The sequence below is a fragment of the Plasmodium gaboni genome, chromosome 11 (assembly GCF_001602025.1).
Source record: "Plasmodium gaboni strain SY75 chromosome 11, whole genome shotgun sequence".
Taxonomy (NCBI): Eukaryota; Apicomplexa; class Aconoidasida; order Haemosporida; family Plasmodiidae; genus Plasmodium; species Plasmodium gaboni.
Window position 1 is genome coordinate 1,218,077 of NC_031491.1, and position 17,277 is coordinate 1,235,353.

General features: G+C 19.0%; 3 protein-coding genes across 3 annotated transcripts; 2 read left to right on the forward strand and 1 right to left on the reverse strand.

The window, feature by feature from the left end:
- Nucleotides 1-512: 512 nt before the first annotated feature.
- Nucleotides 513-10,169, forward strand: PGSY75_1136000 (hypothetical protein; the record flags this gene model as incomplete). Its single annotated transcript, XM_018786479.1, has 2 exons — nucleotides 513-654; nucleotides 778-10,169. The coding sequence occupies 2 exons, from the start codon at nucleotides 513-515 to the stop codon at nucleotides 10,167-10,169; spliced, it is 9,534 nt and encodes a 3,177-aa protein (XP_018641274.1).
- Nucleotides 10,170-11,058: 889 nt separating this feature from the next.
- PGSY75_1136100 (hypothetical protein) lies at nucleotides 11,059-12,867 on the forward strand (the record flags this gene model as incomplete). Its single annotated transcript, XM_018786480.1, has 1 exon — nucleotides 11,059-12,867. One exon carries the CDS (start codon nucleotides 11,059-11,061, stop codon nucleotides 12,865-12,867), a length of 1,809 nt encoding a protein of 602 aa, XP_018641275.1.
- Nucleotides 12,868-13,113: 246 nt separating this feature from the next.
- PGSY75_1136200 (hypothetical protein) lies at nucleotides 13,114-15,708 on the reverse strand (the record flags this gene model as incomplete). The annotated part of the gene is made up of 5 exons (XM_018786481.1): nucleotides 13,114-13,564; nucleotides 13,752-13,998; nucleotides 14,106-14,229; nucleotides 14,354-14,481; nucleotides 14,583-15,708. The coding sequence occupies 5 exons, from the start codon at nucleotides 15,706-15,708 to the stop codon at nucleotides 13,114-13,116; spliced, it is 2,076 nt and encodes a 691-aa protein (XP_018641276.1).
- Nucleotides 15,709-17,277: the final 1,569 nt, after the last annotated feature.

The following is a 17,277-nucleotide window of genomic DNA, read 5'->3' on the forward strand; positions in this document are numbered from 1 at the left end:
TTATATTTTGATAATAAAATATATAATCTATATAAGTGTTACAATTTGAATATATAAAAAGCATATGTTTTTTTTTGTAAATTTTTTTTTTCTTTTTATTTATTTATATGTTATCTCATAAAAGAAATCCTTATAAATATCTATATATATATATATATATATAATATTATTAATATGTAATTTTTTTTTGGTATCTTTAAATAGTAGCAACAATATATATAATGTATAATTTAATTTTTTATGTTAACTTTTTGTGAAAGAAAAAAAAAATGTTTTTAAAGTATTTATTGAATACTAATATAAAATTTTCTTTCTTTCTTTCTTTTTTTTTTTTTTTTTTTTACATTATTTCTTTTTAAGTTTGTTAATGTATTTATATATGATATATGATATATTCTAAATTGATTTATCTACATTTGAAATATTAACAGTTATCAATCTTAATATAAATGTGTTAAATATTTTATTATGATTATTATTTTTTAAATTTAACTGGGGTTAAAAGAAAAAATATGGTTGATAATGAATTTCATGATGTTCTAGATACAACATATGAAATTGTATCAAATCGTATATTAAATATAAATGAGAAATGGAAAAATAAACCTTTCAAAAATTCCAACATGAAAAATATTCTAGATGAAAGAAATGATGGTAATGAGTATAAATGTTGTGTCAATATATGAAATTTGTTTTTTATAACTCTATAAAAATAAGATATCATATATACATAAATATATATATATATATATATATATTTTTTTTTTTTTTTCTAAGATGGAAATCATCATATATTTAGTACATACGATATTATGAAGAATAAGAAGGTATGCCATAATGATAGTAGAAGAATATCTACAAATGATATTTCAAAAAAGGAATCAAGGAGTAGTAACATCGGCTTATATAATAATATAAGTGATAGCTTATATAAACTTAAAACAATAATAAATTATGATAAGGAAGAAAAAAGTAGTAAAGGAAAGACAGAAAATTGTAATACAAATATTGATGAAGAGATAAATATATTAAAAGAACATAATAAAAATATCGAACACATAGACAATTTAAGAGAATATAATAATACAAATATAGAAAACATCAATATCTTAAAAGAAAATGATATAAATAGAAAATTAAGTATAAAAGAAACCTTAGAAAATGAATATAAAAAAAATGATGATATATATAATAATAGTAATGCTTATAATAAGGAGATTGAATTTTTAAAAAATGTAGCAAAAGAACATTCTTTAAAAAAAATAGAAAAAAATATAAATCTTTTATTAAAGTCTGATAGTGATAATAATGATAATTTTGAATTTAATAAGAATAATGTACATGTAAATCATAATGATTACAAGGGTGAACATCTTTTTCATGATAATAGTGTGAATAATCAGAACAAAATAAAAAATATAATAAAAGATTATTTTATACATGATGAAAATATGATGATAAAAAGTAATAATGATATTAATGATATACATATTGATAATAAAAATGATTTGAATGATAAAAATTATTCTAAAAATATAAATCCATATAATGAGAGACATATATTTCTTGATAAAGAAAATAATAATAATAATAATAATAATAATAATAGTAATAATAATAATTTCACGTCCTCATCAAATAGTAATAAAAAAATTAAGTATCCGTTAAACATGAATTATTCTAATAGTGAAGACAAAACATTAAATGAAATAAATTTAGATATGTCAATTCTATCATCAGATAGTTTAAAAAATGCATATAGTTTTTATTCATTAAGTGAGAAAAATAACTCCAACAACATAGGGATGAATCATAATAAAAATAATATGAATGAATATAGGGATGTGATAGATGAAGATATAAATATTAGTAAGTTCTCTAATATATCAAATTTACATGATTCTGAAATGAATGATAACAATGAATTTAATTCTTCATTCTCATTTAATGAGAACTCTATATTTGTAAAAGATCAAATGGTTACAAATTTTTTAGGAAATAAAAAATATGAAAACAAAAAGGATATGATAAATGATAATAACATGAAAAATAACATAGAAAAGGATTCTATAAACATGCAATCAAATCATTTTATAAATCAAAAAATAGATTCAAGAAAAGAGGATGTTAATAATGATAACTTTAATAGTTCTAATATATTAAAAAATAATAAAGGAATGGAACAAAATGTTAGTAATTTATCAGATTATTTATACTCTATTAAGAAACAAGAAAATATGATTAACTTGTCTAATAATGAACAGTTACATAATTTCAATGTAGCTAATAATAATATTGGTAATAATAATAATAGTAATATATATATAAATAAACAATATATAGATAATCAAAAAGATAATACAAATAATATGAATCATCATTTGAGCTTATCTTCTATAAAAAACAATACTCATTTGAACACATCAAATGGTTTTAAAAAGATACCCAAAAATAAAAATATCATGTCCAATATCGATTTTGATAATAATATTTTCAAAAGTTATATTAAAGACAATACTATAAAGAATGAAGAAAATAATATGATTCATCAACATGTAGAGAATAATTATATAAATAATCAAATAAATATAAAAAATAATAATAATGAAAATAATATGCAAAATAAAACTTGCAATGATTCTGAAAATATAAATGATGATATTATCAACAAGAAAAAAATTAAAGAAATTTATAAAAAAATCGATTCTATATCTTTATTGAATGATCTTAGTCTAAATAAATTAGAAAGCTTAAATAGTAGTATAATGGATATATATACAAAAAATAATTATGAGGAAAAATTTCTTGATGATGTAATATTAGATGATAGTATTTTTGCTACATCCAATGAATTATTTCAACATAGTAATTATACTAGTAAACATATTTATGATAATAATAAGGAGAAGGAGCAGGGGCAGCAGGAGGACATATTTCAAAATAATTATAAAAATGAAACATATAATAATAATAATATTATGTTCTCTCAAAATAATGCAGATAATATATTCAAAATTTCATATAGTTGTAATGACTCAGTGTTAGACAAAAATAATGATATAGTTCAAGACAGTAATATAGAAAATAAGAAAGTAGATCAATTTGAAGAATATCAATTGAAAGAAGATATATTAAAATTATACAATAAGGATGATAATATTATTATAGATAATAATTATAATGATATAAAAATAACAAAAGATTGTCACTTAAAAATGGATAGTCAAGATAATATCAAAATGAATGAAAGTCAAGATATTAAAAAAAACGAACCAATTAATAATAAAGAATGTGATATATTTCACAATAAAAATTTCAAAAGAAACGAAATAGATCTTTTGAAAGAAGAAAATACATTAAAATATCAATGTAACAATGTAATAAATACCTGTAAGGATAATTTAAAAGGTGATGAAAATAATATTAGTAATATGAACGAATTAAAAAATAATTCTTTACAATTTGATAAAAATATATTATTAAAAAATACAATGAGTCTTCAAAAAGATTATTCCAATATAAAAGATCGGAAAGCAAACACATCCAATATTGATAATATAAATAAATATACCTCTAATGATATATCAATCAAAAGTGATATATTTATAAATAATAAGAAATCAAAAAGTTATAATAAAACAGATATCATAAATGTTTTTTCAAAAAATAATTCTAATCATGAAAATACCTTTTCAAAATGTTTTACATATAAAGAACATTTAAATAATAATAACAAAAATGATGAAAATATATTTACAACATTTTCAAATGCGTTCAATATATCACAAATAAATAATAATATAAAAAGTTCACATAATGATATCTTAAACATATCAAATAAATGTTATAATAAAAATAATACCACAAATAAAACAAATACAGATATAGTTCAAAATAATAATTCACTTGATAAGCCAGAAACAAATTTGATAAAAGAAAAACAACAGTTCATAAAAACAGATATGTCATCATATGATAATAACATAAAAAATGATAATATTCTTGATATAAGAGAGAATATAAATTCTTTTGTTAAAAATGAATATCAAGGTTTTAATAAAAATATGTCAAATGAAAATATAAGTAGTATGAATATATTGCCTTATAATAATCATATGTATAATCAGGATGATAATGAAATAATAAATATTAGTAAATATATAGAACATCGAATAAAAAAAAATGCGGAAGAAAATAACATAAAGAACAATAATATTAATGACGATGCCTCTTCAAAAGATTTTAAATATTTATCTAATAATGAAAAAAATTTATTTACTACAAATAATTCTTATATGTCAACAAATATAAACACGAATAAGATAGAGAATAAAATGAATGATTCAACTAATGATGAATCACATGAAAGTATAAATAATAAAAAATGTAATGATATTAATGAAGAGCATAAAAATTCTTATAATAAAGAGAATAGTATTCTTTTTGATAAAAAGAATATTTCAAATCTTAATGATAATAATATATTCTCATTATCCAAAAATAATACACACAGTCTTAACTTATCATCTTCGAATATATCCCCTACAAATGTAAGAAATAATTTAAATGATAATTTGTATAATTATTCTTTTGAGAATAAACATAATAATGAAAGTAAAGAAGAATTTAATAATTCATCTTATCAAAATGAAATAAAATATAGTAATATGAATAGTATGGCTGAAATGTTCAGTTTTGGTGTTCATAATAATTCTTCTGTTTTTTTTTTTGACAATCTAAACAATTTTTCTATGCATGAAAATTGTGGCAACTCAATAAAAGATTGTATTCATAAGGAAGATGCTTTAATATTAAAGGAAAAAGATGAAAAGATTAAAGATAACATAATAAAAAATGACATAATAAAAGATGATAATTCATTTGAAAATAATTACAATAATATGAATAATTCCAAAACAATACCTTTAAATGAGGTTAAAAATTTAATAATGTCTTCTAATATTAATAATGATATACCATACTTTAATGAATACAATGAATACAATGAATATCATTCAAACAATAATTATATTTTCAAACAAAACGTTATCAATAATTCTGTGGATGACATATTGTCACATAAAGAAAAAATGATAAAAAGTGATATAACAAATAAGAATGAATTTGAAAGAAAAAAAATTATAAATGCTAACACAAACGTGATAATGCAACAAGAAAATAAATGTATAAATAGTCATTTAGAAGATAATAATAAAACAAATCAACACAACAAAAATGACAACAATGAAGATCATAAAAAAGGGTTTTATAACAACATATTTGATGGAATCAACCAAAAGAACAATAATAATGAAAATAATAATGATAATAGTGATAATTATCATAATAATAATAATAGTGTTGTTAATAGTAATATTCATAATAATTGTAATTTTACAAGAGAAAAAAAAATTGTTCGAAAGAAATCAGCTAGCGATATAGCTAGCGATATATTAGAAACATGCAGTACCAATTATTCTTTTGAAAGAAGCGAAAAAGCATTTGAACGAAATGAACACGTTTTAAAAACAGATTCTATTTTATTTAGAAAAGAAGAAAATAAAGATCATATATTAAAACAAAAAAAAAATTCGTTAGAAGAATATAATACACCAATGGAGGTTAAAATAAATTCAAATTATAATTCAAATATTATGTCTAGTACAGATAAAAATGTGATAAAGGAAAATCATAATGTAAGAAATGATTCTCTAATAATTCACAATACTATGAATGAACAACAAAAGGTATCATCAAATTTTCAAAATTGTTATTATACGTTTGATTATTCTGATGATAAGAATAAATCATTTAATGAGAAGAGTATTATAGAGAATAATTCTCAAATACATTATAATAACAACAACAACAACAACAATAATAATAATAATAATAATAAACAAAGTGAAGGGGATGAAATTGATAAAACCCCTAAACAAAATTCGGTTTATAGAAATAGCCAGACAAATCTTAACATTAAAATGGATCAAGATGATGATGATAATAATATATCATCAAAAATATATGAACAGTATGATAATACACATATGAATAGGATATATCAAAATAATGATTATAAAGAAAATTATAACAACAAACATTCTAATAATAATAATAATAATAATAATAATCATATGTATATACCAAATGATGTTTTAAATGAATCTGTTGAACGACAATATAATAATAATAATAATAATATTTATTATAAAATAAATGGAAAAACTAATATTGAATATTTTAAGAACAATAATTATAATAATGATAAGAATATGCCCAATATAGATGAAAATCAAAATAAATTCTCTAAAAATATAACAATGATTCCCATATACAAAAATGAGATAGAAAAAAATTTTATTCAGATTAATGAACCATTTGGATATGATAATAATAAGATAATAGCGTTAGGTAAATATCCAACTGATTCATCTAAAGAAATATATAAAAAGGGATCTAATAATTATGTGAATAATAATTTTGATAATAATATATTTAATAATAATAAACAGGATAAAAATGTGCTGAATGGTATATATGATAATAATGAACAAAAAGAAAAAGAAAAAAAAATTATTGAAGAAAAAAATTATATAAATATGAATAATATGGGTAAACAAATATCTCAAGGATATTTAAGAAATGATATGAATGATATGAATGATATGAATAATGTGAATAATGTGAATAATGTGAATAATGTGAATAATGTGAATAATATGAATAATATGAATAATATGTATAATATAAATCATATGAATAATATGAATAAACAAAATAGTAAACATAATGTTGTAGGAATAAATGAGAATAATATAAATAATATTGAATCACATAATGAAGATAAGAATATTCATAGTGAACAAGAAAATGAAAAGTATAATTTTTATAAGAACAATTATATTGATGAAAATTATCAAAAACATTATTCTACATATTACCCTAAGGAAGATATTGTCTCATCAAATTATAGAAATAACATGAAGACTTTAGATAAGAATTTTTTTAATAATAGAGAACTAAACGATATAGAAATAGCTAAAAATTATGAACCGAATTTAATTTTTAAAAATGATATATATATGATTCAAAAAGAAAACATGAAAGAAAATGAAAAACATATTTATAATGAGGAAGAATCTGTGCAAATACAACAAAATGAAAAAGAAATATATAATAATAATATTAATAATAATAATAATAATTTTAAATGTGTGCCTAGTAATAATGAATATAATCCCAAGTTTAATATTCCAGAGTACTACGTAAAAAATAATAATATAATAAATTATGAAGATCATAAATTTGTTCACAAAAGATGTAATAATCAGACATACAACAATATGATTGATGAAAATAATTATGATAATAATGTAGGCAATTATTATTTAATGAATAAAGAGAAGAATATAAAATTTGTTTTTGGTAATAATAATAAGGGGGATATTATGATATCACCATCGGCTATAAAGGATGATCATACAAAAGTTTCTTATGATAGTATGATAAATAATAACAATAATAATAATAATAATTATAATAATTATAATGATGATGATTGGGTTGATTATGTAAGTAAAAATAAACATGCTGTTAATAATGATCACGTAAAAAGCGTACCTTTAAAAAAATTTTACACCGACTATGAAAATTGTCGTACGAATTGTAATGTATATAAAGATAACCTACATTATGAATTAAAATATTCTGATGGTAATTATATGAACAGAAAATATAACGAGACAGATAATAATATGAGAAAATATAACAGCATAAAAGGATATATAAAAAATACTAGTGTAACAGAAGGTAATATATCAAAAGGTAATTATATGAAAGAAAATATAAAAATTGGTAATATAACTGATCATCATATTAAAACTAGTAATAAAGAGAATATTATAAAAACATCTAACGATAGTAATAAAAGCATCAATAGTGAAAATCTTCAAATGTTATATGATTTATATGATGAACATTATGAAATTTTAAGAAAAGAAAAAAATGGTGATGTCCTCAATAAAATAATGGATGTAATGATGAATATACAAAATGATTTGAAGGATGTAAAATATAAATTGTCAAGAAAAAAGAAAAGTGATGAAAAAGATGAAAAGGAAAAGGAAAAGGAAAAGGAAAAGGAAAAGAAGAAGGACAAAGAAAATGAAAAGGAAAAGGAAAAGAAGAAGGACAAAGAAAATGAAAAGGAAAAGGAAAAGAAGAAGGACAAAGAAAATGAGAAAGAAAAGGAAAAGAAGAAGGACAAAGAAAATGAGAAAGAAAAGGAAAAGAAGAAGGACAAAGAAAATGAGAAAGAAAAAGAAAAGAAAAAGGACAAAGTAAACGAGAAAGAAAAAGAAAGGAAGAAGGAGAACGAAAAAAAAAAAGAAAAGGAAATAAAGAAAGAACAACAAAAAAGGAAAGAAGAAGAAAGAGAAAAGGAAGAATATAGAGATAAAGAAAAAAGGAAAGCGAAAGAAAAAAATAAAATTAAAGAAAGAGAAAGAAAACATGAAGATGAATATTATAATCCAAATTATTTAACAAGAAATATAGGATCTGTAGAAGACGAAAATATATTAAGCGAATCAATATTTTTGAACAAGAGACAATTAGACGAAAATGCAAAGAAATTAAAAATTTTAGAAGAAGAAAGGAAAAAATTATTAAATTATAATGAGAAAGGAAATTATAAAAGTATGGTCAATAGCACAAATAGTATAGAAGAAGGTCAGTTATATAATAAACAATATATCAATAGAAAGGATTCTAATATTTTAAAGAAAAACAATTTTGATAAAAATAAATATAATAGTCAGAACAATATTATAAATCAAACAAATTATGATAATGATTATAACAATGGTTCTACTAAAAAGTTTAACATTGAAGGTGGTTCTTCAAATGATTATTATAATAAAAAAAACAATTCCTTATTAAATAATAATAATATGAATGATAAATCTAGTATTGATCAAGCTCCATCAGATAATATTTATAATAATGATAAGACATCATCAAATAATTATTATAATAATAATAATATGTCAGAACATTATTATAACAATTATGACAAAAATATTACCAGCGATTTTGCAAACAATAGTAATTCATATAATAATTATGATAATATTGAAAAGGAATTATATACAAGTTTGAATTTTGATTTAAAGAATTTAAATTATGAAGACATAGAAGATTCAGTGATTAGCAAATCCAATAGGTTATATTTATTTAACAAATTTTTTACATCATTATATTATGAAGACAATATAAGAAGTCATAATTTCATTATGTTTAATATATATAATATAGAACAGAAAAGACAGACACATAAGGTTTCTTTATTTTTAGAAAAGGACTATAGTAATATTTTTCCATATGCATATAATAACTTACTGTTTTATGCATTTGATTGTTATAAATTTTATAGACATATAAAAAGTAAATTTCAAGATACTTATAAAATATATGAAAACTCGACAAGTTGTTTATATATTAATAATAATTTTGAAACAAATTTAATAAAACGTCTATTTATAGAAGAAAATAATTATAACAATTGTAAATATTATTTAAATGAAAATAGGATATTAAAAACATGTACTAAATATTTTATGGATAATTTCCTATCATTAATTGATAAAAAAATTAATATAAAAAATATTATTCCATATATGAAAAAAAATAATTATGAATTCGATCAAAGGAATCTATATTTTTTTATATCTAATTTTAATTTGATGGATAAAATTTTTAGTGACTCACATGGATTTGATTGTAACAAGAAGTTTTTTGAACAAAATTGTCCAAATATTAAAAATTATGCTATCTTTTTTAAATATATAAAAGATGCTTCAAATTTTTATGATACCCACATTAAAAATAATAATCACAATGATGATAATAATAATAATAATAATAATAATAACAATTTTAATAATAAACATAATTATAATTACAGACTAATTATTGTGGCTTTGCATAAAGGTAAAACTTATAATTATGAAAAATCTTCTTTTAATCATTTTATTAATACGTTTGATAAAGAAATATATAATTATTATAATAATTACGACTCCATGTCTTTTGATAATGGTTCAGTCATACTATTCAATTTATCATATGCGGTCCCTTTTTATTATATAGAATATTATAAAGAATTCTAAGAATATAAATGATTTATCCATATATATATATATATATATATATATATATATATGTGCATATATTTTATGTATACCTTATTTTTTTTATGTTTTTTTTTTTTTTTTTTGTGATAATATGGATACATATATATATATTTTAAAGTTTCATTGACATTAAATTTTTTGTTATAAATGTTTTTAAAAACGTGTATTCTATTTATAAAAAGAAAATTCATTAAATATAAAAAAAAAAAAAAAAAAACGAAATCATAATAAGTATGCATTATTTTGATTCTTTTTAAAATTATGATATTAAGGTATTTATGTAAAAAGAAAAGGCTTTATTAGATTATATACATAATATTTATTTCAATTAAAATGATATATGTTAATTTTATATATTATATTTTTTTATATTTTATTTATTTTTTATTCTTTTTTGGGTGTTGGTATGTACATTAAAAAAAGCATTTGAAATATTTTTGTCATATAAATATATAATTTTAAGTATGTAAATGTTGTTATACCCCAAAATGGCTATCAAGAGTAGTCTTATATTAAGATAATAGTTCTATAAATGTGAATTATGAAAATTGACTATTTTAAAACTTTTAATGTAGATCATATATATATATATATATATATATATATATGTAGTTTTTTTTTTTTTTTTTTTTATGTACATATTGTATATTGCTATTGGTTTTCTAATTTGTTCTTTTGTGTCTATAAATAAAATTTATACTCCAAAATATATGCATACATACATACATACACACACATACATATATATAGTTAATTTAATTTTATTTTTTTTTTGTTCCTTATTGTGATTGTTCAATATTTTGTATTTTTTTTTTTTTTTATTCTTTTCCTTTTTTTTTGTGACATAACTATGCAAACTCTAATAATGTCAATTTTATCTTTCTTATTTTACTTTTCATATGTCATTTTCTATAAACCTTACCTATGTAGAAATATTGAAGAGAAACATGATGAGCATTTAATAAGAGAGTTCAGTTATTCAAAGGATGATTTAATAAATAGATGCTTACAAGTAAATAGGGGTTTAATATACTATGAAGACTTATTAAAAAATTATAAATATGATAGAAATTGTTTAAAATATAAATATATAGGTAATTATGTCTTGGAGAAATATGAAATGAATGAATTTAATTGCTACGAAAAAATTCAAAAAGCTTTATGTAAATTAAATTATATAAATAAAGAAAATATATTTTATGTGAAAAACAATACTGAAGAAAAAAAGGAACATAAAGGATATGATTTATTAGAAAATAATTTGAATAGTAAATTTTCTAAATGTCATAATATTAAAACTTTTTTTGTACATTTAATAAATAGATGTATTAATTATCATGAGAAAGATTCTTTAGTTCATTGTGCTTCCTTTGATTATGAAAAACATATTATTTTAGATGGAGATATATTTTGTAAGAGCTCATTTGAACAAGTTCAAGTAGAACAAAATATTAATAAAAATTCCATTTATGGAGACAATTATAAAAAAAATATAAGAAAAACAATTTCATTTCAAAATGATGATTTTAATTATTGTATAAATATGGTTAATATATTTAATAACTGTTCAGTTGTTCAAAATAAATTATTTAATAAAACTGTAGATATATGTTTATTAGAAAAAAATACACAATATTGTAATATTCAATTGGAAAAGGTAAAGGATCAAAATTATATATATACTTGTTCAGATATTATATTGCCGTATTTATTAAGTTCTCATATGGATGAAAATAACAAAAAAACATATCAATTTGATGATATTGACAAATATAACAACAACAAAAAAAAGGATGAAGAAAATCAGAGTATCACTAACAAAGAACGATGTTATAATATATATAATTATTTACAAATACTTAAAGATAATAAAAAAAAATTATTACAAGAAAGAAAGGTTTTAGAACAAAATTTGAAAAACATAAATATTATTAATAAATTGTATAAAATTATATATAATATATTAGAAATATTAAAAAATGAAACTCACAAAAATGATATAGATATAAAAGAATTTTTTGAAATTATGCAAAATATTAAATCAAATAAATTTATTAAAAATGAATATATAATATTAATACTAAATAAAATAAATGAACAAATATTTCAAGCATATCAAATAATGGTTCATTTCCATTATCCTATATTGAACAAGAATACAATAAATGAAAATATTTCATTGGTTAATCATATAAAAGAAAATGTAAATCATTTTATAATGTTATACAAAGATATAGCTTCCAATTCAAGAATTATAAATCAATATATTAAGAAAAACAACCAAAATGATATCACATATAATCATAATATAAATATTAATAAAAACATTAATCATATTGACAATATAAATCATACAGACAATAAGAAAAATTTAAATATTTTACACAATATCAACAAAATAAAAAATGATTCTTATCCAAATAGTGCTAATAATATTCTTGAGGACAAAAATATGAATGAAATTAACATAGACCAACTACAAAAGTTTAAACAAATATATCATAATATAAATAAATTAATTCAAAAATATACAAAACAAACTAACCATTCTGTTTCACACATCCCTGTGCTTTCATCACAAGATGTCAAAAGGGATATTGATGATCACAATTCTGTAATTGATCTTTATACAGATCAAATATCATTATTAATAAAGAATAACATTTTATCATAAAACAAGTCATATATATATATATATATATATATATGTTTATGCCATAATGCATGAATTTTAAATGTGAAATATATTTTATATATTATATTATATAAAAAGGAAATGATAAAATTTTATATTGAAGTTTTTAATTTTTTAAAAATATTTTTGATTAAAAAGAATTTTAGAAAAAAATTAAAGAAAAAAAACAAAAAAAAAAAAAAATTTCTTAAAATAACATAAAAAAAAAATAATTAAAAAAAAAAATTATAAAAATAATATATATGTAATTATAGAAAATATGAAAATAATAGAATGTGAACTATTTTTATAACTATATCCTCTTCTCCTAAAATCGTTACTAGAGCTGTTACTTTTCAACAATTGTGCAGACGTATCATTTTTAGATGGTGTACCATTTTTAATTTCATTTTGTTGAGGATTATTATCAATAGGTGTTGGTGAAATGTTTTGTTGAGTTGATTGCTGAGTTGATTGCTGATTTGTTTGTTGATTTGTTTGTTGATTTGTTTGTTGATTTGTTTGTGGTAATGTAGCTGTGGGATATATTTCATTTTCTATAATGTCGTTCGTTTTGGCACAATCAATTTTTACATAAAAAAAGTAGTTTGCCACATTATAACCAGGGTCGCTAGTTATGTTAATCATAATATTTGAGGTATTTAGAGCATTATATATTTCAGGAATAAATAGTCGCCTAAAAAAAAATAAGTATATTTATATATATATATATATATATTTATTTATTTATTTATATGAATATTCCGTTCTTATAAAAAGAAAATATATAGGTTTTACACATATATGTCTTTTTTTAAACTTTGTCATTTTTTTTTTTTTTTTTTAATTTATCATTATATATATTTTTTTAATATTCATATTACTGATAAAATGCCAAACTCTGGGTTGCGTGTATATTGTAGGTTTTAATTTCTGCAATATTTAAAGGACATGGCAATAAAGAATTACATTCATTAGCTAACTGTTCAGTTGGTTTTAATGAATCCATATTGATATTGTTAAAATTTATCGATATTTTTAACGGATTATTGTTATTGTCTTCCACAAATTTTGTTGCGTATAAATATAAATTTGCTAACCTAAACAAACGTTTTGATACCTCATTTTTGTCTATCCAAAAAGAAAAAAAAAAAAATATATATATATATATATAAGCTGTTATTGGTTAGCTTTATAATAAACACAAATATGAATATATTATTAATATATATATATACCTTTGTTTGGTAAATCTTTGGTAGCCAATTTAAATTTATTAAAATCAGGTAAACATTTTGAAAAGTCCAATGTTGTTTTGTCCCACGTAAAAGGTATGTTTATTAAATTGTTTTTATTGAGGAGCTATATAAAAATACAAGAAAAAAAAAAAAAAAAATATATATATATATATATATATATATATAAAATTATATATATATATATATATATATACATATATATTTGTATAAATATATTTTTTTTTAACCTGTAAGGAATCGACATATCCTGATGCTATATAATTATTATCAACATTTAATGTTTTTATACTTGCACATTGATCTTTTGGACTACTTGAAATTGCACAGTTGCCACAATATAATACATTTGAGCAATCTACAAAATAATATATATATATATATAATATGTATATTTTCCATTTTTATTATAAAATTACATTCTATGTATTTTTTTTTTCTTGTCTTATAATTGCATACCAGTTAGGGGTATCTTATCATTAGTTTGGCTATTTATAGAAGTACAGTTAATAGAACTACAAATCATTTCACTTGTATTAAATTTATTATTAATTTCAAATAAATTGGAATAAATTGAAGAACTATTGTTTAGCATATTAGAATTTTGAATAGTTACATTATTTGGATTATTATTAACAACATTTTGATTATTGTTAATAACATTTTGATTTTGTCCGCTGACAGCGGCACCTGTTAATGCAGAAGCACCAAGGAGAATATTACTAGCATTCATATTATTGTTTAGATTATTATTTACATTATTGTTAATGTTATTATTGTTATTGTTAAAGTTGTTATTATTCATATTGTTATTCATATTATTATTATTATTACTATTATTCATATTATTATTATTATTCATACTATTATTTATCATATTATTATTATTCATATTATTATTATTCATATTATTATTATTCATATTATTATTATTCATATTATTATTATTCATATTATTATTATTCATATTATTGTTTCCATCATTTGAAAGTGTACCTTGAGATTTATGTTTCTTATGTCTGTGTTTTTTTTTTGTGTCATTATCATCTGCATTGTCATTATTGTCTTCATTAAAATTTTCATTTGTATTATTTACGTTCCCTTTACCATTTGATCGTAATTTTTTAAAAGGGTTATACTTAGAAAAATTTTGTTTCATCCTTGCAGCAAAATTTTGATTTCCATTTTGTGAAATATTATTAAAAGCTGCAGGTTGTATAGATGCCATATTAAAAAATCGATTCATACTATTATTATCGCTGTAATTATTATTATTATTATTGCTATCATCGTCGTCGTCATCATTATCTCCCTCATCATCATTATCATCATCGTCGTCACTTGATCTATTCCTTCGCAATTCTTGAAAAGAAAATTTATCCTTGTTGTCTAAAGACGTACCTGTAATTTTATCTAAAACTACAGGATTATCATAGTTTTTTTTATATTTAAAAGAATTAATTGTATCAGTTACTTTATATCCTAAATCATTCACATTTATAGATGTACATACATTATCAAATATATATAACGTATTTTTAATAATTATTATTTTTAAAAGCACAGAAACTTTGTTTAATTTCATTTTAATTAATTTACATTTTTATTTTTTTACAAAATTTATAAAAACAGAAATCTTTAATTATTATATATATTTGTCTTTAAAAAAATTACAAAACATTACAGCATATGGTTTCATATATGTATTTGTTCTAATATAACTGTATATTATACATACACGCACATACACATATATATATATATATATAATTGTGTATCATTTATACTAAATATAATAGAGAATTATCTTAATGTGACCACACACACAAAAAAAAAAAAATAATAAAATAAATAAACAATTTATATTATTCTATAGACATCTAACAAAAAAAGAAAAAATGCATTTTTATATTTCCCTTAAATATATTATATATATTTTTTTTTCAAAATAACTTGTTTATTAATATAAAAAAAAAAAAAAAAAAATTAAACTAATGAGATATATATATATATATATATATATGATCCGCTGCTTTTTGGTGCAGAACATAAGAATATAAAAGGGGTTCATATTTTGTTAAAATTAATAAAATATCATATTTTAAAATTTATTATTAATTTTTTGAAAGAATTAATCTTTGTTTCATTTTTTTTTTTTTTGAGATATTGAGTAATTTCAACATTGATATGAAGTCTATATCAATATAATAAAATAATATAATATATAAAAATATATATATAATATATATATATATATATATATCATATTATTAAATAAAAGAACTATAATTTTAAAAAATATATTATGGTCTTATTTTTTTCTATATTTACAAAGGTATAGATTTAATATGGACATATAAAATAAAATTAATATTATTATTATTATTTTATTATTTATTTATTTATTTTTTTAATCTGTTCATAATAATACAGTTAGCTCATTATTATTAGCATATTATGAGTAAACCAATGTGTAAAGAAAAAATAGAAAAAAAGTAGCAATTTTTTTTTTAAAGTATATTAAAATAAGAAGAAAAATGCAATGTCGTAAAAATACATTTATATAATAATATTACACTACACCCAATTAACCTTCTTTTAAAATACATTAGCATATTAATATTATAGAAAAACAAAAAAAAAATTGAAAAATAAAATATTTTATATATATTATTATGAAAACGTATAAAAGAAAAATTAGTGTATCAATATTAACATAATAGGATACAATAAATTTATTTTTTCTATCCATTATCCATCCACTTTTCTTTTTTTTTTTAAAAAAAAGATTAAAATATTATATAAATATATTATATATATATATATATATAATACCCTATTTAATATATATTTAAAAAAACCTAATTTCATTTTCTTTTTAATAGTCGACAACAGGAAAAAAAAAAAAAAAAAAATGCATACGCAAATATATTATTGCATTTCATATAATTTTTATTTGGAGGTTTAATAAAACCATTAATCTCATTAATTTTAATATATATAATAATACATATATATTTTATTTTATTTTTAAAATTTGAAATACTTCAATTATAATATATAATAAATTCTATAGATGTAAATAAATATTACTGAATATATTTTAAATAATATAAAATATTTGTAATTGTAATAAATAAAAAGAATAGAATAA